The following is a 27,061-nucleotide window of genomic DNA, read 5'->3' as shown; positions in this document are numbered from 1 at the left end:
TACCGTCGATTTTTCAAGGGATTCTCTTCCATTGCTTCCCAATTGACGAACTTGACTAAGCAGAATGTTCCATTTGTATGGTCGGACGAATGTGAGGAAAGCTTTCAGAAGCTCAAGACCTTGTTGACTACTGCACCTATCCTTACCTTGCCAGTAGAGGGTAAGAACTTCATTGTTTATTGTGATGCATCCTATTCTGGTTTGGGTGCAGTGCTAATGCAAGAGAAGAGTGTAATTGCTTATGCTTCAAGGCAATTAAAGGTGCATGAACGTAACTATCCGACCCATGACCTGGAATTGGCCGCGGTAGTATTTGCATTAAAGCAATGGAGGCACTATTTATATGGGGTTAAATGTGAGGTCTATACGGATCATCGTAGCCTACAGTATGTCTTTACCCAGAAAGATTTGAACTTGAGACAGAGGAGATGGATGGAACTACTGAAGGACTACGATATCACTATTTTGTATCATCCGGAAAAGGCGAATGTTGTAGCGGATGCTTTAAGTAGAAAGGCGGGAAGCATGGGAAGTCTAGCTCACTTGCAAGCTTCTAGACGCCCATTGGCTAGAGAAGTTCAGATTCTGGCGAATGACCTTATGAGATTAGAAGTAAATGAGAAGGGAAGATTTTTAGCTTGTGTGGAGGCAAGATCTTCCTTCCTTGACAAGATTAGGGGAAAGCAGTTTAATGATGAGAAATTGATCCGCATCCGAGATAAAGTGTTGCAAGGAGAGGCTTAAGAAGCAACAATCGATGAGGAAGGTGTTCTGAGGATTAAGGGAAGGGTATGTGTACCCCGCGTCGATGATTTGATCAACACTATTCTGACAGAGGCTCATAGTTCAAGGTATTCGATACATCCGGGTGCAACCAAGATGTACTGTGACCTAAAGCAACACTTTTGGTGGAGTAGAATGAAGCGTGATATTGTTGACTTTATTGCCAAATGTCTAAACTGTCAACAAGTAAAGTATGAACACCAGAGGCCCGGAGGAACACTTCAGAGAATGCCCATTCCTGAATGGAAGTGGGAGAGAATTGCAATGGATTTTGTGGTTGGTCTTCCAAAGACAATGAGTAAGTATGACTCTATTTGGGTGATTGTTGATAGGTTAACTAAATCTGCTCATTTCATTCCGGTCAAGGTGACTTACAATGCCGAGAAGTTAGCCAAAATCTATATCTCAAAAATTGTTCGGTTACATGGGGTTCCACTCTCCATCATATCAGATAGAGGTACGCAGTTTACTTCTAAGTTTTGGAAAACACTGCATACGGAATTGGGTACTAGGTTGGACCTTAGTACTGCATTTCACCCTCAGACCGGTGGTCAATCTGAGCGAACGATTCAAGTGTTGGAGGATATGCTTCGTGCTTGTATGATTGAATTTGGTGGTCATTGGGATAACTTCTTACCCTTAGCGGAGTTTTCATACAATAATAGCTATCACTCAAGTATTGACATGGCCCCATTTGAAGCATTGTATGGTAGGAGATGTAGGTCTCCCATTGGGTGGTTTGATGCATTTGAGGTTAGACCTTGGGGTACTGACCTTTTGAGGGATTCATTAGAGAAAGTGAAATCTATTCAAGAAAAGCTTCTAGCGGCGCAAAGTAGGCAAAAAGAATATGCAGATCGAAAGGTTAGAGACTTAGAGTTCATGGAGGGTGAACAAGTCTTGTTGAAGGTTTCGCCATGAAAGGGGTGATGTGGTTTGGTAAGCGAGGTAAACTAAGCCCAAGGTATATTGGTCCCTTTGAAGTACTTAAGCGAGTAGGGGAGGTGACTTATGAGTTAGCCTTGCCTCCAGGGCTGTCCGGAGTGCATCCGGTATTTCATGTGTCTATGTTGAAAAGATATCATGGGGATGGAAACTACATTATCCGTTGGGATTCAGTTTTGCTTGATGAGAATTTGTCTTATGAGGAGGAGCCTGTTGCTATTTTAGGTAGAGAAGTTCGCAAGTTGAGGTCAAGGGAGATTGCATCCATCAAAGTTCAATGGAGGAATCGACCCGTTGAAGAAGCCACTTGGGAGAAAGAGGCTGATATTCAAGAAAAATACCCACACCTGTTTACAGATTCAGGTACTTCTTTTCGCCCTTGTTTTTCCTCTTATGATCGTTCGGGGACGAACGATGGGTAAATTGGTATCTATTGTAATGACCTGTTTAGTCGTTTTGAGCAGCAGACTTTGATTCGGGAAAAACTGGCAGGAACAACGGACCCCACGACGGACCGTCATGGGCACGACGGACCATCGAGGGGGTCTCGTTCCAAAATACTTAGAATTCTGAAAAATGGGCACTGAAATCGACTCTATGAACTTCGTAACAGAATGGCAGGACGGACCGTCACAGGTGTGACGGACCGTCACAGACTCTTCAGAGAAATTGAGTCTTTGAACTCTGTGACAAGGCAGCAGGACGGACCGTCGCAGGCGCGACGGGCCGTCACAGACTGCGTAATCCAGTCTGGGTCGAATTTCTTTAAATGTTTTAAGGGACGTTTTTGACTATTCCTGCTTTAATTATAAATTTAGTCGGTTAATGTTAATAAAATCTAATTACTTGGGGGTTAAAAGAGGTAACCTTGAGTTAATTAGTGAGGTATTATTGTCATCTTTTATACTTAATTATATGCTAATTAGGGTAAAAGAAAGGGAGTTGGAACAAGAAAACTAGAAAGAACAAAGAGAGAGAGGGAGAATCGAACGAGAAGGTGAAAAGAAGAGGAGAAACACAAAGCTTTGGGAAATTGCTTGCTTGATTACTAGTCTTCGGTGGAGGTAGGTTATGGCTTTTATACTATTCGTAGTTAACTCTTAATAGCGAATGATATGTGTTGGGTGTATTGTAAGTCTTCTATATGCTTAATTGTATGCTTGCATGAATGTGATTATATAATTGTGATGAAATAAGCATGATGAAGCTATTGAATCCCAAATCTTGAAAACCCCTTGTTAATGATGATGCCTTGGTATAAAAGAAGGCTTGATGAACTAAAGTAATGAGATTGATGATGCCTTGGTATAAAAGAAGGCTTGAGGAATTAATGGAATGAAATTAGGGGATCGGGTGTCACGAACCGACACGTAGAATTAGGGGATCGGGTGTCACGAACCGACACGTAGAATTAGGGGATCGGGTGTCACGAACCGACACGTAGAACTAGGGGATCGGAGTGTCACGTTCCGACACATAGTAGTAAGGGAGCGGAGTGTCACGTACCGACACAAGAATAAAGGTGACGAATCTTGAAAGATGTTAATATACTCAATCTAATGAACCTAATTCCCAAATGAGTATGATATGGAGGCTTGAGTCCTCATGAATGTACTTGACGTTATTTATCAAAGATCCTTGTACATGGTGTTGCTACAGATTGAGTATTGTAGTTGATTTATGATATTATCTGATATATACTGTTTTCTATTTTGAGTTGGCCGATGATATCTACTCAGTTCCCGTGTTTTGTACTGACCCCTACTTGTATGTTTCTTTTTGATTATTTATGGAGTGCAGCAAACGTGCCGTCGTCTTCAACTCAACCGCAACTCTAGCCAGTCTTCAGTACTCCGGATTTCAGGGTGAGCTAATGCTTCTAGCTTGGACTGGATCTTCCTCTTCATGTCTTGATACCTTGAAGTTCCGGCATGAACTAGCTTTTTATGTATTTAAGCTTCTTAGATACTCTTAGATTAGTAATTTGAGGATAGATGTTCTTGTGATGATGACTTCCAGATTTTGGGGATAATAATAGTTGTTGAGTTTTTAGAAGTTATTGAATTGATTTTTATTAATGAGTTTAAGTCTTCCGCATTACTTTCTGTTGATATTATATTGAAATGTTAAGGTTTAGATTGGTTGGTTCGCTCACATAGGAGGGTAAGTGTGGGTGCCAATCGCGGCCCGATTTGGGTCGTGACAGGAAGAGATTGGGTTGTCTCGGAAAAAAAAAGTGAAATGGAGAAGAAAGAGATTTTTATTTATTTTTAAAATTTATTAGTTTCTTTTTAAATTTATTATTTTCTTTTTTAATATTAATAATTTAAAAATAAAAGTTAAAATTTTAAATATCATGTTCACTTGTCTTTAGAGGCGTGTGACTACACTATCTTGTCAACTCATCTATATTAATGTCAAATAAGGATAGTCAACGGTCAAAGGAGTTTAATATGTTGTGTTACATTGAGTATAAGGGTTCAATTGACAAAACGTTTAATAGAAGAATCCACTATTCAAACTGATACAAGTATAAAAGTCTACCAGACCATTTCGCTATTTAAAAATAAACAAATAACTAAAAATTTAAAAAATTATCATATAAATTAAAACAAAAAGACCATCTAACGACATTTCTCGATATTTGTGACAATTCTTTGCTTGATTGGATCAAAAAAGTGAAAAAGTAATTTGATTCCATGAACATTAGTGGACAACACAAAGGACAAGTTACATGAAAGTGGTGTGGATCCCCATTACACGTCTCCTTTTTGCAAGCATCAAACTCTCTTTTTCCGTAGCGAGTAAGTCTGTTTTAAAAAATATATTAATTTGATATTTATTAATTTATAAAAAAAAGTTTAAGTAAATTTAAATATTATATAAAAAATTTCTTAACAAAAATAATTTTATATGTGCAATAAGCAAATCGTGCTCACTACGCTCCAAGTGTGAACATGACATTTCTAGACTTCACATGACTCAATTTGTTTGTTTAAGTAAATTGCACTTTTAGCACTTAAATTATGATTTAAATCTAATTTTGGCTCTATAAGATTATTACATACTTCTTCTGTTTAAAAAAGAATAAAAATCGAAGGGTTTCAAAATAGAATATTAAATATTCAAAAATTTAGTCTTAATTCAATTATTGATTTCTTAGTTTTTAAAATAAAGCTTGAATTTTAAGAAACTAAATAGAATATGATAATATTATTTTTGAAGGATCATAAAGTATCGACGTTATTTTTTTAAGTCATATATATTTTTACAGTTCTCAAAAAGCTCTCATCAAACTTGAAAGACAAAATTAATGAATTTAGGACATAAATAGTAAGATTGGACAAATCAAAAGTAAGAAACAAAATGTAAAATTGTCAATTTGTATAATTATAATTTACATATAATAAAGTGATAGAATTCTAAGTGCAAACACGTATCATTATCATTCACCGGGATAAGGGATAACCGATCAAGTAATATTTAATAACCTCATAAATTCATGTCATGTTTATAATTAAAATTCATTTAAATTACATTTATTTTAATAATAAATTTAAATTATATATTCATCTTAATAATACAAACAACAAAACTATGTCAATTATTTTTATTTTTTTTAAACTATTAAATAAAGCAATTAAGTGTATTCAACCTAAAATTTTCAAGAAAAAAAATAAAATTGACAGGTATGCGGATCGAGAGTTGACGATAAGACTCAATTTGATAATGCAAATAGTATCAATCAGGTATATTAAATTTTCATTTTCAATCTTAATTTTTTTTGGAAAAATATTGTCTTGGGTATACACTTACTTGTTTTATGGGTATACACTTACTTGTTTTATTTTATAGTTTTAAAAAATAAAAAAAGTTAAAAACTTTGTCGTTTTTACTATCAAAATGAGTATATAATTTAAATAAATCTCAACCCTAAGTAATCACATAATACATATGACGAATTTATAAAGCCATTAAACATTAATTGACCTAATTATACTTGATCAGATCTTTAAACATTAATTGATCTAATTATACTTGATCAGATCTTTATTCCACAATAAGACTATATCATCTAAATCAACAAAAAGAAGAAGATATTCCCTCGAGTAATCGAAATCAATCTAATTAATTAACATAATCTTTTTTTTTACATAAACGTATAATAGTAGGACCATAACCTTTAATGGGCCTAAAATATAGGGACTAAAAACATAAAAACCTCTTCAATATATAGCTCAAACTTAACCAACCAAAAATAGATAACATTAATTCTTTCTCTCATTTTTTTCCATCCTCTCCCCACAAAAAATCTTTTTCACAATTTTGTCAATCAAAAAAAAAAAGAAAAAAGAAAAAAATGGCTTGTGGTGATGCTGATAAATTGTGTCTTGATTCAATAAGAAAGAGTTTAATTAGACAAGAAGATACCATTATTTTCAACCTTATTGAAAGAATCAAATTCCCAATAAATCCAACTTTATACAAACAACAATTACCTCCTTCTTCCAATTTTTCAGGATCCTTATTTCAATACTTGTTTCAAGAAACAGAATCCCTTCAATCTAAGGTAACAATTTCTCTTCTTCTGTTTGTTTTTCAAAGCCATAATCAGAATTTTTAAAGTGCTAATAATTAAGTTTTAGATTTGATATGCATATAAAATTTAATAAATGAACATAAAAATATTTTAAAAGTTATTAAATTCGATCGAACTGGTATTTGTTGTTAAAAGTTATTAAATTCGATCGTACTGATATTTGTTGTTAGGAGATGTTAATGGTGTTTGTCTTTTATATTCTTACTCTTTTGGTAGGTTTTCCTTATTTTTGGGAACTTAATATATTCCCTTGTTTACTTGTTTGCTATTTTAAATTTGGGTTGACCATGACTTATTTATATTTTATCTATTTTTTCACTACATAGTGGATGATTCTATAATGACACTTGGGTCTCATTTGTTTACATTTAAAAAGAGTTTGAATTTTAATTATTTAGATTGGTCCTTATATTTTAAAATTAAATTTTAATTATTTATATTTATTTTATTAAGTTTGTTTGTTTTGTTTTTTTATAGTCTCTTAATGAATAAGATCTATAACATACTCTTAATATCACTGATATTCAAAAATAAAACTCATATATTAATTCAACTATATGAGTACAATTCATAAAAGTTGTTTTCTTATTTAATTAATGTTAATTACATGCTTATCGTTATAATTTTTTTTATTTTTATTAACTTAATATATGTTTTACTTTCATAAATTAATCAATATATTTGAATTTCTATGCAATATAATATTTAGCACAATGCTAGAAAATAAGAAAGTATTAATTATTTAATCGATAGCAATAACAAATGTCTATTATAAAGTAAAATGTTTTCATAAATATTATATTATTATTATTCTATGTAAACTATTTTACATTGTATTATATTAGATTCTAATTGTTTTTGAGCTGAAATAATACTCATGTTGATGATGTAACTTAATGTTAAATTCTTAAAAGATAAATCATATTACCTTGTTACGATAAAAATGTTCAAAATATTATTTTTTATATAAAAAAAACTATTTTACTAAAATGAGATTTTTATAATATTTTATTGATATAACGTTTAATTTTATATGAACATTCAAATATTGAAAATAAACAATCCTAATAATTTAGTGTTCAGAATCAAAAACAACATTTTTATTTGGATTTACACAACTAGATCTTAATGCACATCTTAATATTCAAATTTACATTCAATTTCAGACGTCTTAATCTTAATCGAAATAAATAAAACCTTAAATTTATAACGTATATCTAATCCACGCATTTATTTATCGTCCTTCTGAAGTTAGTTTAGTTGGATTTTGATTTGGCCATTGACTTTTTTTTCTTTCAATTTCTCCATTTATTTAATATTAGGATAATGGTACTTTTATCGTAATTTTCTAAAATGATCTATTAGATAAGGAATGATTTAACTTATGCTTACTTAAGTAATGATTACTAATTCAAAAAAGTTATGTTTCTTCTTGATTTTAATTGTTTTTAACAAATAAAATATTAAATACACGTTCATATTTAATTTAAAAATTTGAATTTGAGCTAAGGATATAAAGTGCTTTATCCTAAAGAAAAATTTATATCAATATACCATGATGGTAAACCAAAATAAATAAAATGATACAATTTACTCTGAACCAATAAAACAAATTAAATTTAGTTATTCAAAATTATCCATACATAAAGCAAAAAATAAATTTCTTTAATTTAATTGATTTTATTATATAACAGGTTGGTAGATATTTGGCCCCAGAGGAAAATCCTTTCTTCCCAGATAATTTGTCTGACTCAATCATACCACTTACCAAATGCACACCAGTAAGTACCTATTTATTAGATTAAATAATGTATATATATATATTTTTTAAAAATAATTATGTTGTGTTTTTAACTGGAATTAAAAAAATCATAATAATTTTTTCTAATTAATTTTATTTGTATACTATATAGGTTTTGCATCCTGCAGCAGAATCAGTAAATGTAAATGAGAAAATATTGGATATTTATATAAATCAGATGCTTCCACTATTTTGTACCGAGGTTAATGATGATGCAAATTTTGCAACTACTGCTGCTTGTGACATTCAGCTATTGCAGGTAAATATTTATTCGCATTCAATATTTTTATTAAATTAAATAATTTAATTTTATAATTAACAATTAAATTAAATATTATATCACTTAATCGTAATTAAATAAAAAAATAACTGTACGAAAGAAAACACGTCTTGCATTCGAGTTGTTTGTTGTAAACACAAAATATGAGTAACTTTTTTTTTTTAAAACTCAAAATAAGATCACGATCCATTGACTAATATATGTCGCTATATATATAACTTATATAATGAAACAATTTATTTTATTATTGTAATATAAATAATCGAATAAATAATTTTGAGATTGGACAAATACTCCCAATTAATCAAATACAAAATAAAAATAATTCTATAATTATTTTTGAGATTATTATTTGTTTTTCCTCATATGACCCCTAATTCTCTTTTTTTTTTGTTCTTCAAAAAGAAATTTAGCGTAGTAAAAAGAAGATATTATTTTAAAAATTTTCGTTTGAGGTTTAATATTTATTTTAAAGTCGAATTAATTTTATAAGCTTTTTTATTTTTTATTTTGTTGAAGGCACTATCTAGAAGGATTCACTATGGAAAATTTGTTGCTGAAGTTAAATTTAGAGATAGTATTGATGAATATAAACCATTTATTCTTGCTCAGGTATCTCATTACTTACAATTAATTATAGTGTACTCATTCACAATTCATACAGTAATATTAATAATTTTTGATATATCGTTGTTGTTGCAGGATAGAGATGCTTTAATGAAGTTATTAACATTTGAAGCGGTTGAAGAGATGGTGAAGAAGAGAGTAGCGAAGAAAGCTAAAGTGTTTGGTCAAGAAGTGAGCTTAAACGATAATGCTGAAGAAGTGAAGGGCAAAATTGATCCATTGTTAGTTTCACGTTTATATGATGAATGGGTTATGCCTTTGACTAAACTTGTCGAAGTTGAATACCTCCTGCGTCGTCTTGATTAATTGAGCTTATTATTATTATTGTAATGATTTTCGTCACCATTATCATCATTTGTTATTGTTATCGATCGACATTTATGCAGATGAAAATGACGATTCATGACATTTGTGAATTGCCAAAAAGTTGAGCTAATTGTCATTCTTTAGTTATGGATATGATTTACTTAGCTTATGGATAGTTAAAATTATTATTTTAATCTTGAATGTTTCTTAAAATATAATACACCCTCTAGTACTGAAACAAAATAAATTTTCTTCATCTATTTTGACAAGTTAGAAAAATTTATTTAATTTATTTTTTATCATTAAATAAATAATCATTTTTCAAATCCAATTATATAAAATATAGGAAAAGGAACCGTGTGAATTGTTGACATAAATTGATGGACTTATTTCCCACAAGGAAAAAAATTCCATATTAATGAAATTGAGATACTAAAATTAAAATGTGATTTATGAAACTTATTTGTTTATTAAGAACGATTCATTCTTTGATCACGTTTCTCCCTTTCTACGTTTCAACCGTGCATACATCTCGTTTCATTAAAAAAATCATTTTTTCCTGTTCAAAAATGTTATTTTTCAAAGATTTAACAATTAAATATGAAAAGTTTGAAAAATAGTATCTTCGTCAGTACCAAATATATACATGTAATACTCCATTTTGATAATTTTTTTCCAATTTACTTTATTTTTCTAATTACATCTTTGGTCCCTAAAGTAAGTATTATTATGGTTATAGACATCAACTATAATTTTCTCTATTTTCAACCCCTAAAGTTTTCATTAGAACCTTAAAGACTAAATGAGATAGGTAGAAGAACTCCATTAGAGGTTTAGCAATTAGCAGCCATGGAGATTCAGCAATTTTCACCATTTACTATCACACCTTGCCATTTTCACCCAATTCCAAACTCTAACCACCACCCAGTTCTTGTTTCCCCATTGAAACAGCAAAGAAATTTGCTAAAACTAAGCCCTCTTTTTTGTTCTTCTTCTCATAGCAATCCTGTTGTGCAAGACCCAATTTTGCAACAAGGGAATGGTTCTTTGGGGAAAAGCAGAGATACCCATTACAAGAATTCAAGAAAAAAGAGGGTTTTTTTCTTGGATGTTAATCCTATTTGTTACAAAGGAAGTATTCCTTCTTTGCAATCTTTTGCTCATTGGATTTCCATTTTCTTCTCTCAAGTTAGCCTCACTGATCCTGTTATTGCTGTAAGCTTCCTCTCTGTGTATAACTCTGTTTGTTGAGCTAGGAGATGAGAAAGAAAAGAGTTGGAGTGTTATGGGTGGTATATACTCTATAAATATAATCTTTACTTATTGATTCACCTTATTGTACCTGAAAGTATTTGTACATGTTTATAATAGTAGTTTTTGTCAATATGAATACAAAGTTTAAGAAAAAGCTATTGAGTTCGTCTGAATGAGCTAGAACCTTGCTTGGAAGGTGTAGATGGTAGTATATGAAAGGATCATGAACTACATATTGTTTGAACTGGGTGATTGTTTTACAGGTTATTGATGGAGAAAGAGGTAATGAGTATAGAAGGCAGTTGTTACCTTCCTATAAAGCAAGTAGGAGGAAATACTGGCATCAGTTGCAAGGTGCAGTAAAATCTCCACGGAGTACGATTGAAAGGTCACATAGGCTCATCTTGGATGTTCTTCAGAGCTGCAATGTTCCTGTGAGTGAACAATTTCTTCATCAATACTTGTAGTTTTGATTTATTGATGCATCCTTGGAATCTGGTTTCTTCAGTAGTCTGAAGTTGACGGTTATCTTTACTACCGATTTGAGGAAGGTCTTCTATTTTTTTGTGCATCGACGGTGTATTTACTGATATTAACTACAATCTTATTTCTAACTGATAAAATACTAAGAAGCATGAACCATGATATAGATTTAATTTTCCTACTTGTCAGAAAGAAATTTGCTTCCGAAATGTGAGTTGCTTATGGCAAGCAACAACTCTGGAGATTCATATATAGCAAAAGTTGAATGGAGAAAGAACGAATCTTGGACCAAACAAATAAATCCATGAACTTTGAATGGAACAATCAATACCAGCTAGTTTTCTCTCAAGAGAACAGTTTCTGAGGCCTATTAATGTCATTTCAGCTTTAAGTTTGGGTGAGAACACATACAGACACACAACCTTATTAACAACGAGAAATAGTAAATTACAACCAGTGGCCTACATATCCCAGTACTCCCCTTATGATATTTTTGACTTAATATTTTCCTGCTACCTTGTGCATCTCCTGCCTCAGGTTTGACTATGGTGGTTGTGTTTATAGTCTATGTTGCTCAGACTCTTTAGCAATGTTGCCAGGTTCATGTCGGATCTTCCAAAAACAGTGTATTTTGGAGGATTCAGCACAGGTGTGGCATCAGTTTTGGAGAGTCCGAGCAACTATAACTGCAGACTTAAATATATTTTTGGGCTGGATATTCTTGCTCAGAATATTATTTTTTGCACTAAACAGTCTTGTTTGAACGCTTTCTTCTATGTGTTGCTCATATATTTTTTTGCGTTACGCAATCTTCTGAGCATAACGAGAAGGGCTTTTGACCAACTGTAGTATGCAGGTAGTTAAGATTGAATCACATGAAGCAGATGATGTTATAGCCACACTTGTAGAACAGGTTCTACAAAGGGGGCACCGAGTTGTGGTTGCCTCTCCTGATAAAGACTTCAAACAACTGATATCTGATGATGTTCAAATTGTCATGCCAGTACCAGAGTTCAATAGATGGTCCTTTTACACCTTAAAACACTATGTGGCACAGTACAATTGTGATCCGAGATCTGATTTGAGCCTGAGTAAGTATGTCACACTCCTTTTAGGTGTGGTTTTATCTTAACTTAAGTTACTGGTTCATGTACTTATTGAAGCTAATAATATCTTATTCATAGCTGGAAGTTGAAAGTCATTATTTTACTTCCTTGTAAGGCAGGGTTTGGGTGAGATTTAGAGAACTGTAGTTTTAAGAGATTCCCGTTTATATTAAAAGGTATATTATGGAGTAGTGAAATGAAGTGGTCCTGAATAGAGCACACCAAATATAGAGGATTCATATAACCAACCCCTGCTAGTTTGTGACTGACGTTTCACTGATTGGGATATGAACACTAAGAGAGGCGTAGTTAGGGAGTGGTTCTTTCCCGGAAGAGGGGTAAAATTGAAGGACGGTGTGGGAATTTAATCTTGGATAAGATATCTTTTTCTTCTAATTTTTACTACATCTTACTAAATATTTTTTCATACCAAATATTTTTAAAAGTTCTTCCATTGATATGAACATACCTTCAATACATCTGTAACTCTTTATTCTTCTCTTTTATCGTACCGGATTCGGTCAACCATTTTTGGGTACTTTGACCAAAATTGACAGAGAAATTCAGGACAACTACGATGATTTCTGTAATCAAAACAAAAGCTAACGTGAAATTGAAAAAAATGAAGTACCCTGTATACATAAATTTCTATGTCAGTCTTTTCCTTATATCACCTTCTGTAAATCTACTCTTGATCAATATTCTCTCCTCAGAATACCCTTTTAATTTACCTCATAATGTTCTCATAATTTAGACATGCAACTCCATTCTTAGACATTTGAATTATTTTTAGCCGAATCCCCGCACCCCTATCGGTACCCTTGAATCTTAAAATGTAGATCATGAAGGATCTGACCTCTAAATCTGCACCTGTATTTGACACCCGCACCCAAGTCCGAGCACCTTAGGTCAAGAACATCATGAAGACTACCTTTGCATTGTGAAGAAAGTGCAGGCGGCACTTGGTAAAATGAAGAACAAAAGCCTCTTTTGTTGCCATATAGCTTCATGTGTTTCATGTTATCCTGTTCTTCTTATAAGGCTTTAGCATTTTTCCATGTCTGCACTTCTGGGCTTTAGCAATATAGGCTAGCTACCGTAGGGGATGAGTGGATTTTTGATGCTTCAGTGTCGATGCTGTTAGAATTATCTAATCACCAGTTTTGTTCTCGAGTGTCTGCTGTTATTATGTTGGCTGCTAACTTTTTGTGGTTTTCTGGATAAGGGTGCATACTGGGCGACGAGGTTGATGGTGTTCCTGGAATCCAGCATGTTGTTCCTGGTTTTGGTCGAAAGACTGCTTTGAAGCTTTTGAAAAAGCACGGTACACTGGAGAATTTACTTAATGCTGCTTCAGTAAGATCAGTGGGCAGGCAGTATGCACAAGATGCCCTTATCAAGTACGCTGATTATCTGCGCAGAAATTATGAAGTTCTCTCTCTGAAGAGGTAGCATTTTCATTTTTTCTTTCTTCTCTGTAACAGCAAAAGAGTTATTCAGTATCCAAGCCCCTTTCATAGCTTCCTACTTCTAACTATTGTAAATGGAATGACACTAAAAGGGATGTCAGTATCCATATTGAGGAGCAATGGCTTAATGAGAGGGATGCGCGTAATGACTCACTTGTTTTATCCAACTTCGTCACTTCGCTGGAAGACAGTAGGAATCTTAATTTGGAAAAGAGATCGCATTCCATTGGTTGAAATTGCCAGAAGAAAGCATTTTTGTGAGTTTCTTCTTTACTTCTTTATTTGTTCCATTTTTATTCTTCAGCTTTGACGGAGTGGCATATTAAGTATCTTCTGGATAGCAAAGACGGTAAAATGTCAAAAGGTATAGTGAAAGGTCTTTTAGCTTGTCTACATTTTACGGTGACCATATATCTAGCCTATCTTACCAAAAGAAGACATTACCTCTAGCCCATATTTCAATATATCACACATCAATCCAGAGTTGATTTTGCTTTGGGTTGAAATGACAATATGAGCAACAAAAGATTCTGCTCCAGACCCTTTTTTTTTTGAAGTGGCTAGTGTTTTTGATGTTAAAATCAGAGCACTAAGGAGGTGCTGTAGCTACATACAAAAAGATTACAAGTGAATATTAAAAAAGTTAACAGGATGTCTCGAGTATCATTCTAATCTAACACCAACAAGCTATCAACATAATACAATCTTGTTTCCAGCTTTAGGTATGTTTTTCTACAAATTTAGTATTTATGTTATAATTTCTTTTACATTCTGAACGATGTCGGAGAGCTTGTATGATGTTGAGTGAATTAAAATAAATTAACTAGAAAGGCCTAATTACAGTTACCACATTGAAAAGATGATTTTGTCATGAAGAAGAAAACAATGTAAAAACATGGACACCCTGCAAAGGAACAGAAAATGATATGAATTTCATGTTATTCAAATTCTCAAGTGCTTGATGTTCTGTTTTATGCAGTGTGTAAGTTATAATGTAAGCTCTACAACCTGAAGAACAAAGATCTTGATGCTTCAGCAGAAGTATCAAACTAAACCAATAGACGATTACCGAACTTAGCCAGAAGATTTGACCAGATGAACCGGACTGAATCAGAATATCCAAATTCACAGTGAGTATAGACTAATACTCTCTATTTCATGTCTATTTGTTTCAATAACACTAATTCATTTTTCTTCATGTATCAGATAGAAGCATACAGTAGAAAACTTAGCTATTATTCCTCTTGGACGAATCACTAAGGAAGAGACTTCTGAGGTCTAAAATGTACAGTAAGTTTGAGTTTCTTTTAGTAGTGCCTCTAGAATAGATTCGTGGTACTATTGTATGCTCCACAAACAACACGTGAGGTCGTCTGAAACTAATGGGGGCCTGTGTTAAGGTATCTTCAGTGCTCATCTGTGGTGATTTAAGAACATGGCAAAGACCCAACTTGTATCCATACTTTATTCAATATAAATCCTATTTGGACCCTCAGTTCAATTGCATTACTCCCTGTTTTCACCTAATCTCAGTCGAATATACGAAGACCACTGTAAACTATTTAACTTTTTAATTACCTTTCTCCTCAGTCTTTCTTCTTTAACTTTCATTATCTTGTATGGATTTCTCCAGACATTATTTTTTTATTTTCATTTTTCTTGATTTTGCTGCAATACCTGTAAGATTTTTCATTGATTTGAGGAGAATCATCAGAAATTCTCATTAATTTCCTCAAGTTTGGTAAGAAACCTGAGGTTTTTTATCGCAGGGGCGGATGCAAATTGAGTAAAGTTTGACACAGCTTTAGTGGAAAGTTTTACCATTTGATAGACATATAAAAGAGAAATGACATTGTTCAAGTGCATCAAAGAAAAAGAAGGAAGAAAACAAATTACACTGTGCAAGCCAACCAGGATGTCGTCAACGCCCTTCTCCAAAGGCAATACAAGTTCTTCTAGATGTTATTTCATAGCCATCTCGTTTCACTGCTTTCATGGTGCCTCAGTTACCATAATTTGCCATATTGTTCTTTACACCTGTCATAAACTGGTCCAAACCAAATGGATCAGCCTCAAATTCCACAGGTCTATCTCTAGGATCAGTCCTCTCAGAAGTTCCAGCAAATGCATTGTCTGGCTTAGAGTGAGTGATCTTCTCCTGTTGCTGCTCTCCGTAAGTATCACAATCAACGTCTTTTTTTGGTCTGTACAGAGTACACTGAGCAGTAAATAAGATGTTGTCATATAGGTTATAGGCATCGTCAGCAGCAAATCCAGAATCAATCCCTTTCTCCTGGTTAAACAATCTCTGGTCATACATCGTGGCCTCTCCACAACCTCTTGATGTAGAAGCCATCCCAAGAGCGACCTTTTCGCTGATATCACGGTCTCCATCTCTGGTTTTGATCTTTCTCCTCTTCATTGCTGCACCCTCTTTTGCCTCCAACAATCTCCTCTCCTGATGTCGCTCCTTGCTTATCTTCTCTCTCCATAATCGACCCTCATAATCATCCCCATCATTCTTAAGACCTGCAGCTATCTCAGCTCTCGCATTGCGAGCCAACTCCTGAAGCTCCATCTCTTTCAGAATAATCTCTCTCTGAACCTTTGACCGCATTGCAATTGCTTCCGTAGCTTTCTCAGTTGCAACATACAGAGCCTCAGCAAGTTTTGGGAAATCATCATTGATCTTTACTTCATCAATTCCTCTGCTCCCATCAGCGGCAAGACGCTTATCAAGTGGGATTGTGTAACCTTTAGGGTTCTTCCAGTTCGATATACAAGGCGGAATCTTCCAATCCTGTTGATCCTTCACCGTAACAGGACGAGGAGGAGAATGCATAACGGGCACTGGCGGTGAACCTGATGCCCTAGGTACCTTCTTGTGCTTGAACTTGGGTGGCTCCATAGGGTCTACTGCCTTCTCAACCATCTTAACAAGCCTTGAACCCTGCTGCTGCTTACAAGGCTTGTACTTAATGAACTTAAGTGACTCCATAGAGTCCCATGATTGTTGTGTACCAATCTTCTGAAGAAGGATAGCCTTCGTCTCCCGAGTAGTCTCGTCGATTAGTTTCTTCTTCTCTTGTTCCAAGTCTTGGTCATGATCCTTGACAAACTTGGGAACAAGATCGTTGTAGTGACAATATACAATTTTCTGAGAGTTTTCGGCTTGTCTCGCAATCGTATCGTACCTGACTTGACCATGTTCGTCCACAGTAACAGGCAATGTGTTTCCTCCAACTTTCATGCTACTCATGATGATGGAGAAAAAGAAGAATCAAAATTATGAATGTAAGAAATAGGTTATATAAGGAGTATACATGTAGAATCCTAAAAGGAAAAGGAAAGGATCCTAATTCCTAGTGAAACAGGAAAAGGAAAAATTTCTTCCTATTCAAACAGTTTTGGAAATATTTAATTTTTTTAATTAATATATTTTAATATTATTAATATTAAAATAAAAATAATAACATAGTGTTATATGGTAACTTGAATTATAAATTAATTGTACAAATTTAATTAGGATTCTTATTTGTCTTCCCAAAAATAAAAAATACATAATTTCTTGTGTTTTCTTAGTTGGATTAACGTTCTTCTTTTTCTACATAAACCATTGAAGCAACCAACTATCCACCATTGAAGCAATTTGAAACAATTATCATGGTAGCGTTTTCCTCGTATATCTTTTTTTACATAACTTATTAAGTCTTTTTCGCAACATGAATAAACGTTTCAAAGAAATATTCTTGTTTTAATGTATGAAGAAATTTATGTTTTGTAGTGATGAAGATATTTAAAGAATACGTTTAAGAACTTTTTAGCAAATTGAAGAAGTTCAATACATTAGCCATGAAAAATATTTAAAATTTTAAAGCTAACTTACCCTATCAGTCTAATAACTAATAATTGTGTATTGCAGGAAACTTTTGAAATCTCTAATTTAGAAGAGCAAAATGCAGAAGGAATTGAAGATTCCTTGGAGGATATAGAAAGCAACATGAATGCAGTTGTATCTTTTGTTCCTCAACTAGGTGAGCAAGAATTAAGAGAGCCTTACATCGGTATGGAATTTCAATCACTTGATACTGGATTTAAATTTTATCTTGATTATGCTCATCGTAATGGTTTTAGTGTGCGCAAAAATCGAATTAGTAGATCAAGAAAAGATAAATTCATTATTGGTCAAGAGTTTGTTTGTTCAAAAGAAGGATTTCGTTTAAAAAAATGTAACCAAGCATGCAATTGTGATTAAATCATGGGCACTATTTAATAGTGTTTGATTTTGTTTGCTTACTCTTATAAGTTTGAATATGTTGATTTTGTTGCACTTTATGTTTCTGGAATAGTTTCATATTAATATTTTGCTAGCATTGCTTCAATGGCAACAAGTACCGGTTCTTATAAAAAAAAAATAATATGTTGGCAATGATTTTCTTTGAAGGATTGAAGTGCTTTCCAATAAGAAAACACAAGAAATTATATATTTTTTTATTTTTGGTAAGACAAATAAGAATCCTAATTAAATTTGTACAATTAATTTATAATTCAAGTTACCATATAACACTCTGTTATTATTTTTATTTTAATATTAATTATATTAAAATATATTAATTAAAAAAATTAAATATTTCCAAAAATAATATGTCCGTGTAATTTTTTGTCCACCGTCGATGGATAGTAGTTAAACTCTTAGCTTATATCTATCGATAGGCATAATACGATCCTAAACTTGGCTTCAAATTTTAACTTTGAACTCCAACTCTCAAAATGCACAAATACACACTTTATCTATTCAATTTTTAAATAAATAAACACACGAGTCCTACATGGCAAAATATACGTAGGACAAAAATGACTTGTGTGTCTATTTGTTCAACTTTATATAAGTTTAAGTGTTTACTTGTGCAAATCCAAAGTTTAAGGATATAAATGTGATTCGAACCCAAATTAAAGGGCATATTTGCCCTATCAATATGTGTTGGCCGCTCGCCCAATTCGGTTTTGTTTTCTCTCCTTAATTTTTGTTATTGCAGCAGAAACATTAAACTATTATTCCAATCTATTAAGTATATTTGGAAACTATATAAATAAATATACTATAACTCTAGTTAACAATTCAAAGTATTTAGAAAGCTTTAAAAACATATGACCAAAGAGAATATTTCTTTTTTATTTTCGAGCCAGCAACTACGACAAAAAAATATATACTTTCATCATCATGTTTAAAATAAAGAAAATCCTTCAATAATTTTTTTTTTGAAATACCGGAATGGGAGAACATATAAAAAATCTAAAGCAAAATTGTGGTTGAAGAAGGAGAAGTAGTATTTTTTTCCCCTCTACAACCTTTATCATGGCAGGATGGAGCTTATGCAAAGTAATCATGTGAGTATCATAAATCTTCGACCGTTGTTGAAATTGAATCATAGACATACAACTCCACCCTTGTTTGGTACTTGTGTTGATGAGAAGCAGATGTAGAGTAGTTCTTTATTTTTTCCTGGTTTCAGAGACCAGTGTTACAAAATAACTAATCATGAAAAAACCAACAATATCAAAATGAGATTTTATCCATCAAGGAGAATGGGAGAATCACAAGACTAAAAAACAAACTTGTTTTTGGTGTCGCGAATCGGAGGAAACTCCGATCTATCAATTTGTTCTTGATAATTAGAGGGCAAACATTTTCCCCAAATATCATTCGATTTTGCAACAACTTTGAATTGCTTTGATGATAAGATTATTGAGCTTGCTGCGAATGATTTTTGTAAATCATATCATATATTATTATAATTGGGAAGCTCCAAACTCAAAGTTGAATTGCCATTTTACCTTTAAAATAAATTAATATTAATGTCTATTTAATTAATTAAATATTAAATAGAATGCATCATATATTCATGTACTAATTAAATGTAGATAATGAAGAGTCTAGTAACCTTTCAATTTTAGTTTGTAAGATAAGTGGGGGTAAGTGAAGAGTCTATCAAACATACTCACACCACATTATTTATATTCCTTGTGTTATTCAAGTTTGTAATCATCTTGTTAGTTTACATCCCTTGTAAAATTTTCATTACCAGATTGTAATTATAAGAATTCTTACTATTTTATTTATTTGTATTCGTTAAAATTTCATGCATATTCATTTCTTTTTGTTGAGAAATATGTAAATTATGATAGTTACAAGATGAATATACTCCAATATGAAGTTGTAAGTAAATATTTATTTTTCATATCTCCATCGTTTTGAGTTTTTAAATATAACTTCGTAGTTGATTACTGTATTTTTGTATTCAACCTTTCTTCTATTTTTAGGAAATATATAGTAAAACTAATCACATTTTGTATTTATCATTAATTATTTTTAGGGTAAACATGTTAAATCTCATAGAATAATGATTATGTCTTTTTCATTGTTTCGTAATCATTTATCTTTTTAAACCAACATATTTTTACTTTTTCCTTTTTATATGTAATCTCAACTGTTTAAAAAATTCATGTACTTAACTGTTATAGAGAGGTACAAAAATAAGTGCAAAAGTAAAATAAAAATAAAAATAATTTATAATAAAAAATGACTAAACGAAACATTGAATAATATTGTTTCAGAATTCATTATATATATATATATATATATATATATATATATATTATCTTTATTCTTAACATATCATGTCTTCTTTTCTGTTTGTCTTATTTATTATTATTATATGATTGTAGTTTTTTTATACATATAATATGTTTCGTCTAGAGTAAGTCATGTTTTGTCTAGAGTGAGTCTACTTTTAACAAAATATAATTCAATTAGTATGAAAATATTTTTGTCTATATATTTTAATGTGATGTCTTTTATTATGGATGTCATGTCTTTATTTACTTTTTTTTTTCCGTTTGAAATTGTAATTTTTCCTATAAAATTTGATGATATACCGCCAAAATATTTTGTAATATTTTTCTTTATACGTATCTTTTTTTTTATAGATAATTTTTTTTTTATTATTAAAACTTATGTGTTTAGTTATTAAAATATATTAATTCCTCTGATAAAATAAAATGTTTATTTTTCATGAAGTATTTAATATATCAAACCTCCAATATCTAACACATTATTTTCATGTTATATTTTGTGCAGAGTTATATTCTTATGTTAAACTTATATATGAAATGACTTAGATTTGAACTTAGCTGTATAAATTAAAGTTTTCTAATATCAATTAGGGGACAAACGTGCGATGCACGTTCCGAGAACTAGTATTATTATAAGTGTGAAGCTCCAAAAATTCAAAGTTGAATTACCATTGTACCCCTATAATAATTATTTATTTTTAAATATTAGTTCATATAATATTATTAAATTATACTTACTGAAATTAATAACATAATAAAAACCAAATTCAGTTTTGAAAGTGCAAATTTATCGTCCTTCATTATTGATAAGCTGAATGCATTAAAACTATTTAATATCCTCGGAAGGTGGAAGAGCGAAAACATTCATAATTGATTTCTAGATAAAATTTTACTAGATAAAAAAGTATACATGCATTGGAATAAATAATTTAAAAAATAAAGCAATAATGATTTAGCCTTTTAAGTTACCTACTTTTATTATGCTCTTTGAACCATTGTCATTATTTTTTTTTAAAAAAAAACTCATATTAAGGTGTTAGCCAGTTAGGTCAAAGATATCAAAAGGTCTCTTCACGGATCACTTAATTTGTAACGTTTTTATCTTCTATTAGTAGATTCTCCATTTTCCTATATTATATATTATACTTTCTCATGTAATCATGTTATCTTTATTTTTTTTATATGAGTTTGTTGAATATTTCAACTACTAATAAAAATTTTTAAATTTGACTTTTTTTATGAAGATACAATTAAGAAATGACGCTAATATTTCATAGTGATGATGCAGTAAGTGAAGCAACACATATTGAACCGTTTCAAGTGGTATCGATTTTCAGGTAATAAATCATTGTTCCTTATATGCAATTAATTATTTTTATGTAAGTTGATATGTTCTTAATAAAATTTTGGTTTGATTTGTAAACAAAAATCATTTTATAGAAGTTGAGACAGTACACTTAATTGGATTCTCAAAAAAAAAGAAGAGTCTTTTACACAAGGACAAGAAGAAAGACTTCTAGCTTTATCACTGCATTCATGACAATCAATGGAATATCCTACAAGACAAAAAGTTGATGTGATTCTGTACAAGTGAATCCAACTCACTAACAAAAAAATTAAAGAAAGATAAAAAAAATGAACATGAAGAGATTCAACGGTGTCTTATAAGTTGATGAACCATTGTAACTTCATTATTTTTTAAATTTACGAGGAAATAAATTATTGACGAAATTTGTGAAATGTACATATATACCTTTGGGTCGGTAAAAATGTGATTGAAAGTAGTATTTTTCATGCATAATAGCTAATTCTTGATATATATATTGTTTAAATTTATTATTTACACTACAAACATTGTATGAAGTATTTTTAGATAAATATGCAACTCACGTTCTCGAAAACTAGTACTTAAAAAAATGCAGCCTTCTGGCAGCCTTTCAAAGTAATCCATTGGAGAAATGGACTTTGAAAAGTTCATCTCAAAATCCTTACAAAAGTCCATAACAGAGAAATACAATAAAAATTATTTTTATACCAGCTTTATATATGATTTAAATAGTCAAAAGAGAATTGATTTTAGAAATCTATTTTGTTAGTTATAGTAACTCTAAAGATCAACATATATAATTATGACTTTTATCGTAAATTTGACTAGATGCTATTTTCTTTTCTTTTATATTAACTAATAAAAGAAAACTTATTCAAACTTCAGTTAAGTCTATTGCGACCAATTTTATAAAACTAAAAATGAGAAATACGAGAAAATTTCTATTTTTGTCTCCTAGAAAATGTTGAATCTCAGTAAATGTATTGACATTTATAAATTGTTATCTTGAGTTATCAAATAACTTATATCGCTAGCTTTGTATGTTTTTCGAGATAACTCTCTTGTGATTATAGGTATAGCATGTCTCCTTTCACTATGTTTTCATACAATACACTTAATTAACTTATGATTTAGCCATGATCAGTTAGTTGATTTGGTGTAAACATCATATGTGAACAAGATTTTATCGAAGTAAGTATCTGGATGTCGATGTAGAACATGACCAAACCATCTCATTTGTTGTTGTTTTTAGCAAATTTACCACTAGACGGAGTGTCTAGCAGCCATTTATTAAAAAAAAAATCTCAATAGGGATAAGTAGAAGCAATGGGGACTACACCTTACCTTGCCAATCCCTAACGAAGTTAGAAACCGCTATTAACTAACAAGCATGAAGAAGATAATAGCTAGATATAACTATGTATTTTTTTTTTTATCACCAAGAAGTTTGTAGTACACTCTATGACTATTAACAAATAAGGATGCTTAAATAATGAAAAAAGTATAACAACCAAGAAAGATATGAAGTTTGAGTCATATATTTCATTTGGACTAACCATTGTGATCAGTGATTGTAGGTTGGGAAAACAAGCACGAAAGTGGAAATCGTGAAGTGAAGAGTTGGTCCAAGCGGGAGAGTAAAAGTAAGAATGTGCCAAATAAAAGTGGAAGCCATTATGAGTTGAAATATGCTGCAGTGGAGAGAGAATTAATTATTTTCTAGTTGAGACAGAAGAGTTTGTAGCAGGAATACATTTGAAGCTAAAACAAAAAGGCGTCTCCCTTTTTTTCTCTCTAAAATTATAAATAGACTATCATTTTATTTTATTAATCATTCTTTCTCTGGGTTCTTGAAAGAACAACGAATTCGGGAGTTGTTTCATATGTTCTTAGGGTTTATTCCTAAACTTACTCCATTCTATCTCTGTCATGTTAATTGAACATTACATAATTGAAAATCGTATATGAGTAACTTAATTTCCTAGTTTTAAGGATGTGACTACATGATCAATGTCTTTTATTGATTTTAATGGATTCATTTTGATTATCATACGAATTTCTCTTTTATCCTTACTTTAGTATTCCGTGACTGGCCACCATTGAAGTAAATATCTTGGCCAAAATTGAAATCGGTAGGATAGAAGTGGGGCAAAAGGACATGTTCTTCTCTATGTTTATGTAACATCCCGAGCCTACACCCTAGGTGGGGATGACAGTCAAGAACCATTTCTGGCCCCAAACGAACCCTTGACCTTGTTAGCCTCTCAAAGGAATACTCTAAGCATTTTTACAATGATCAAATGCACTTATAAAACAATTGTCTCAAATTAAACTCAGAAAGTTCAAGGGTAAACATTCAACTAGCCACATGTGGCAACTCAAGTCTTAACATAAGACACAACAATATGAACTAGTAAATGACTATGAAGCCTCTAAAACAAGGAAGAATGTCGTGGCAAGACCCCCGATCATCCTGACTACCAAAGTACTAGAGCAATGTATAAGAAGCCCAACAGAAAGCAAAAAGGCTCACCAACTGACTTTGAGTGCTCATCTGGATCAATGAGGCGCTGGATGTTGATCTTGTTTACTTGTATGTGCATCATAAATTGATACAATCTAAATAACGCCAGTATATTAAATGTATGAGTATACGAGGGGAATACTAAACAAGACATAAATTTGAAAGGAATGTGAAAAGAACACTTACCTTGAATTTACTCAACTCAGATGCCAAGTAAAACAGTGCAGTTATACAAAACATTTAAAATAGGAGGTAGCAACTCACCTTTTTTTTAAAAAAGAAATGCAATTATAATTTAGCTTACATATAAATTAATATAATATCGTAAGAGTTTCTCTAACTGACAACCGCCACTATGAGCCTAAGTGATGATACAACATCTTGCCCATGCTGCCAGAACTATCCTATACTTTGCCGTCATATAGAATGCCTTGAGTAAGTGGATCACTAGTCTATGCTAAGAAATTATCTAAAGAGTATCCTTTTCTACCCATAATGACTACATGGTTTATGCAGACTTCAGTTTTTATGAACTCGCATCCCCATATTGGTGCTCAATACTACTCACAAAAGTATACTTAGCTCATATGTTTTTAAAACAAAACTTTTCCTTTAGTTTGAGATAATAACTCAAAACTTAGCTTAAAAAAGCTCTTGGAAACGAGTGTTTCCTTTCTTGCTCAAATGTAAAAACTTTTTAACTATTGAAAATACTTAGTTTCCATATGATCTTTGAAGAAATGAACTCTTACTCTTATTCTTTAGTTAACTCAAAGCTTAAGACTTAAAACGAAGTTGAAACTTTTGTAAAAGACTTTTCAAAAACTCTTACGAACTTCTCTTCACTTGATTCTTAACTTCTTAGCTTGACTCTTAACTTTCCTTGAATTGAATTATCGATTCAAGGATCAAGGTTCATGATCTCATATTTATGGATGATTTCATGATGTTTAGATGTACTTTAGAGTGTTGGAATCATAGGTACGTTTCTAAGGAACTGGTACGATAAGAAGGGAACAAATGGGGAAGAACTGGCGTCCGTGGTGCCCTGAGAGGCGCGGGGCGCCCCAGATCATAAAATTCGGAGCCCCAGTTAGGGCGCTATGGCCGGGCCGGGAGCCCCAGGCCCCTGCTTAGGTGAACTGCGACTTTTTTCCATTGTTTTTCAACTCTAAACCCCCTATTTCAACTAAGTTCTTCCCCAAACACTTAGAGTTGACTATACCCTCAATATATACAAGATTCAACTCGGAATTCACACCTAAATACATGAATCAACCTCAAGGAACTTCAACAACAGAACCCACAAGATTTCAAACGAATTAACATCAAGATCTTACAGGATTTGCTTTCAAAACATTACAATTTCGCTGAATTGAATCATGATTGGCGCGTGGGTGACCTGACCAAACTCTATTGATCTCACATACCTCGTAGGGATTAACCCTTGGCAAAATGCACACGAAAATCTCCAAGAAATAAACGAATCTTGATTTTTTTTCTCATTTCTCCAAGCCCTAGCGTGAATTTTCAATTTCCTGAACTGATCTAATTCATATTAGACCCTAAATAAACTCTTAAAAACGAATTAAAATAATTTGGTAAAGCAAATACCAAACTACCATTCCAAAATCCGTATTAGACTTTTCTTAATTTGAACAACCTAACTTCAAATAGGCATATTTCACTCATACGAACTCGGAATCGCGCAACCGCTGGAAAGATTATTCCAAGACTTTCCTACAATATCTCGAAGCACACCTAACACATCTTGAGATAGGATTATGATCGTTTGAAGTTGACCAAAAACTCAAACTTACCATAGCTTTACAAATCTCCAGATTTTTTCATTCTTTCCTGAAATGACTATTTCCAATTCTAACTCTTTCAAATGGCGAGGTGTTATAGTTTACGGTTAATTTTTTTATATCTAGGATAGGTACATACCTAGAAAACTTACTTAGGTTGATAGACATGCCGAAATCGTAATGCTCGATAGTTGGTTTAGCCTATCGACGCTCAATGATGTAGTTAGACTGTCAATTACCGTAGGTGATTAGAGGCCGGGAGACCATGACCATACATATAACCTTGTAATGATTTGACTATTTGTTGACATCCATTAAATAAGATAGTTTGCATGACAAAGGTTATAGCCTAAGAATTCCCCAAGTCATTGTTTGAAATCCAATTGAAATCGAGTCATAGTAGTTTACTTCAATAATTAGGTAATTAATCTTTCAAAATCTCAGATCACTATCTTGATAGCACTTGTTCTAAATTTTAATTGTTGGAAGAATTGAATACATCTAATCTTAAGTCTCTGTGAATATAATATTCTACTCCTAAAAAGAGCTACTTTAATACTAGCACGTTCAACTACACTTGTGTGTGCGTTTGGGTGAAACACCAACCAATCCTCTATTTCACCTTCCTCAAAGCTTTCCTCATCTTGTAGGTTAGCAAACCCTTTTGGGGAGAAATTAAAATACTACTACCTCCAACTAGTAGTTATTTGTTAATGTTAATGTGTGTTAAGGGAATTTAACTTTTCAACATTACAACTCATCAACACATCAATAACATCCTTGTCACGAACATAATTTTTTTTGAGGTGTGGCATGCTCATCCTCTTCTTCTATCATATTCACCCATTGTCTCTTACTTGTAACACATTTTTGCCCACTAGAAGTCATCAAACTATTTGTCTGAGTATAACTATAGTCTTTTCACTTGTAACCATCGATATATTGTGATGTCTCTATAGTTGCCAAAGTTGAGACATGCCCCTTTTCTTTCGATGAACGCTCGACATCCCCCCAACGCCCCCAAAGTCTTTATATATCCATAGAAACTAAAGATTTCTCCAAACTCAACAATAGTAATACTTATTTGAACGTCGTTTCTACGAACAACTTGATTT

At 32.0% G+C, this 27,061-nt stretch overlaps 3 protein-coding genes across 6 annotated transcripts; 2 read left to right on the top strand and 1 right to left on the bottom strand.

Annotated features, from left to right (window-relative positions):
• Nucleotides 1-5,979: 5,979 nt before the first annotated feature.
• LOC543970 (chorimate mutase) lies at nt 5,980-9,498 on the top strand. Of its 2 annotated transcripts, NM_001247779.2 has the most exon segments (5): nt 6,013-6,298; nt 8,023-8,109; nt 8,242-8,388; nt 8,929-9,021; nt 9,112-9,498. In NM_001247779.2, coding segments are annotated over 5 exon segments (768 nt in total). In that variant the 5' UTR covers nt 6,013-6,088; the 3' UTR covers nt 9,343-9,498.
• A 641-nt stretch (nt 9,499-10,139) lies between these two features.
• On the top strand, nt 10,140-17,984 carry LOC101264171 (uncharacterized). Of its 3 annotated transcripts, XM_069291170.1 has the most exons (9): nt 10,140-10,557; nt 10,860-11,030; nt 11,936-12,170; nt 13,411-13,633; nt 13,747-13,911; nt 14,634-14,784; nt 14,861-14,944; nt 15,424-15,827; nt 15,903-17,061. In XM_069291170.1, the coding sequence occupies exons 1-5, from the start codon at nt 10,192-10,194 to the stop codon at nt 13,886-13,888; spliced, it is 1,137 nt and encodes a 378-aa protein (XP_069147271.1). In that variant the 5' UTR covers nt 10,140-10,191; the 3' UTR covers nt 13,889-13,911; nt 14,634-14,784; nt 14,861-14,944; nt 15,424-15,827; nt 15,903-17,061. The 3 variants fall into 3 exon arrangements, with proteins under 3 accessions (XP_069147271.1, XP_069147272.1, XP_004250375.1); XM_069291171.1 differs by lacking the exons at nt 15,424-15,827; nt 15,903-17,061 and adding an exon at nt 17,577-17,984; XM_004250327.5 differs by lacking the exons at nt 15,424-15,827; nt 15,903-17,061 and having other exon boundaries at nt 14,861-15,243.
• LOC101262885 (SNW/SKI-interacting protein-like) lies at nt 15,657-16,913 on the bottom strand. Its single transcript, XM_004250540.5, has one exon. It carries the CDS (start codon nt 16,911-16,913, stop codon nt 15,657-15,659), a length of 1,257 nt encoding a protein of 418 aa, XP_004250588.2.
• Nucleotides 17,985-27,061: the final 9,077 nt, after the last annotated feature.

Source organism: Solanum lycopersicum, chromosome 11 (genome assembly GCF_036512215.1).
Source record: "Solanum lycopersicum chromosome 11, SLM_r2.1".
Classification (NCBI taxonomy): Eukaryota; Viridiplantae; Streptophyta; class Magnoliopsida; order Solanales; family Solanaceae; genus Solanum; species Solanum lycopersicum.
The sequence above is the reverse complement of the archived record's forward strand: the minus strand, read 5'-3'. Positions and strand labels throughout refer to the sequence as shown.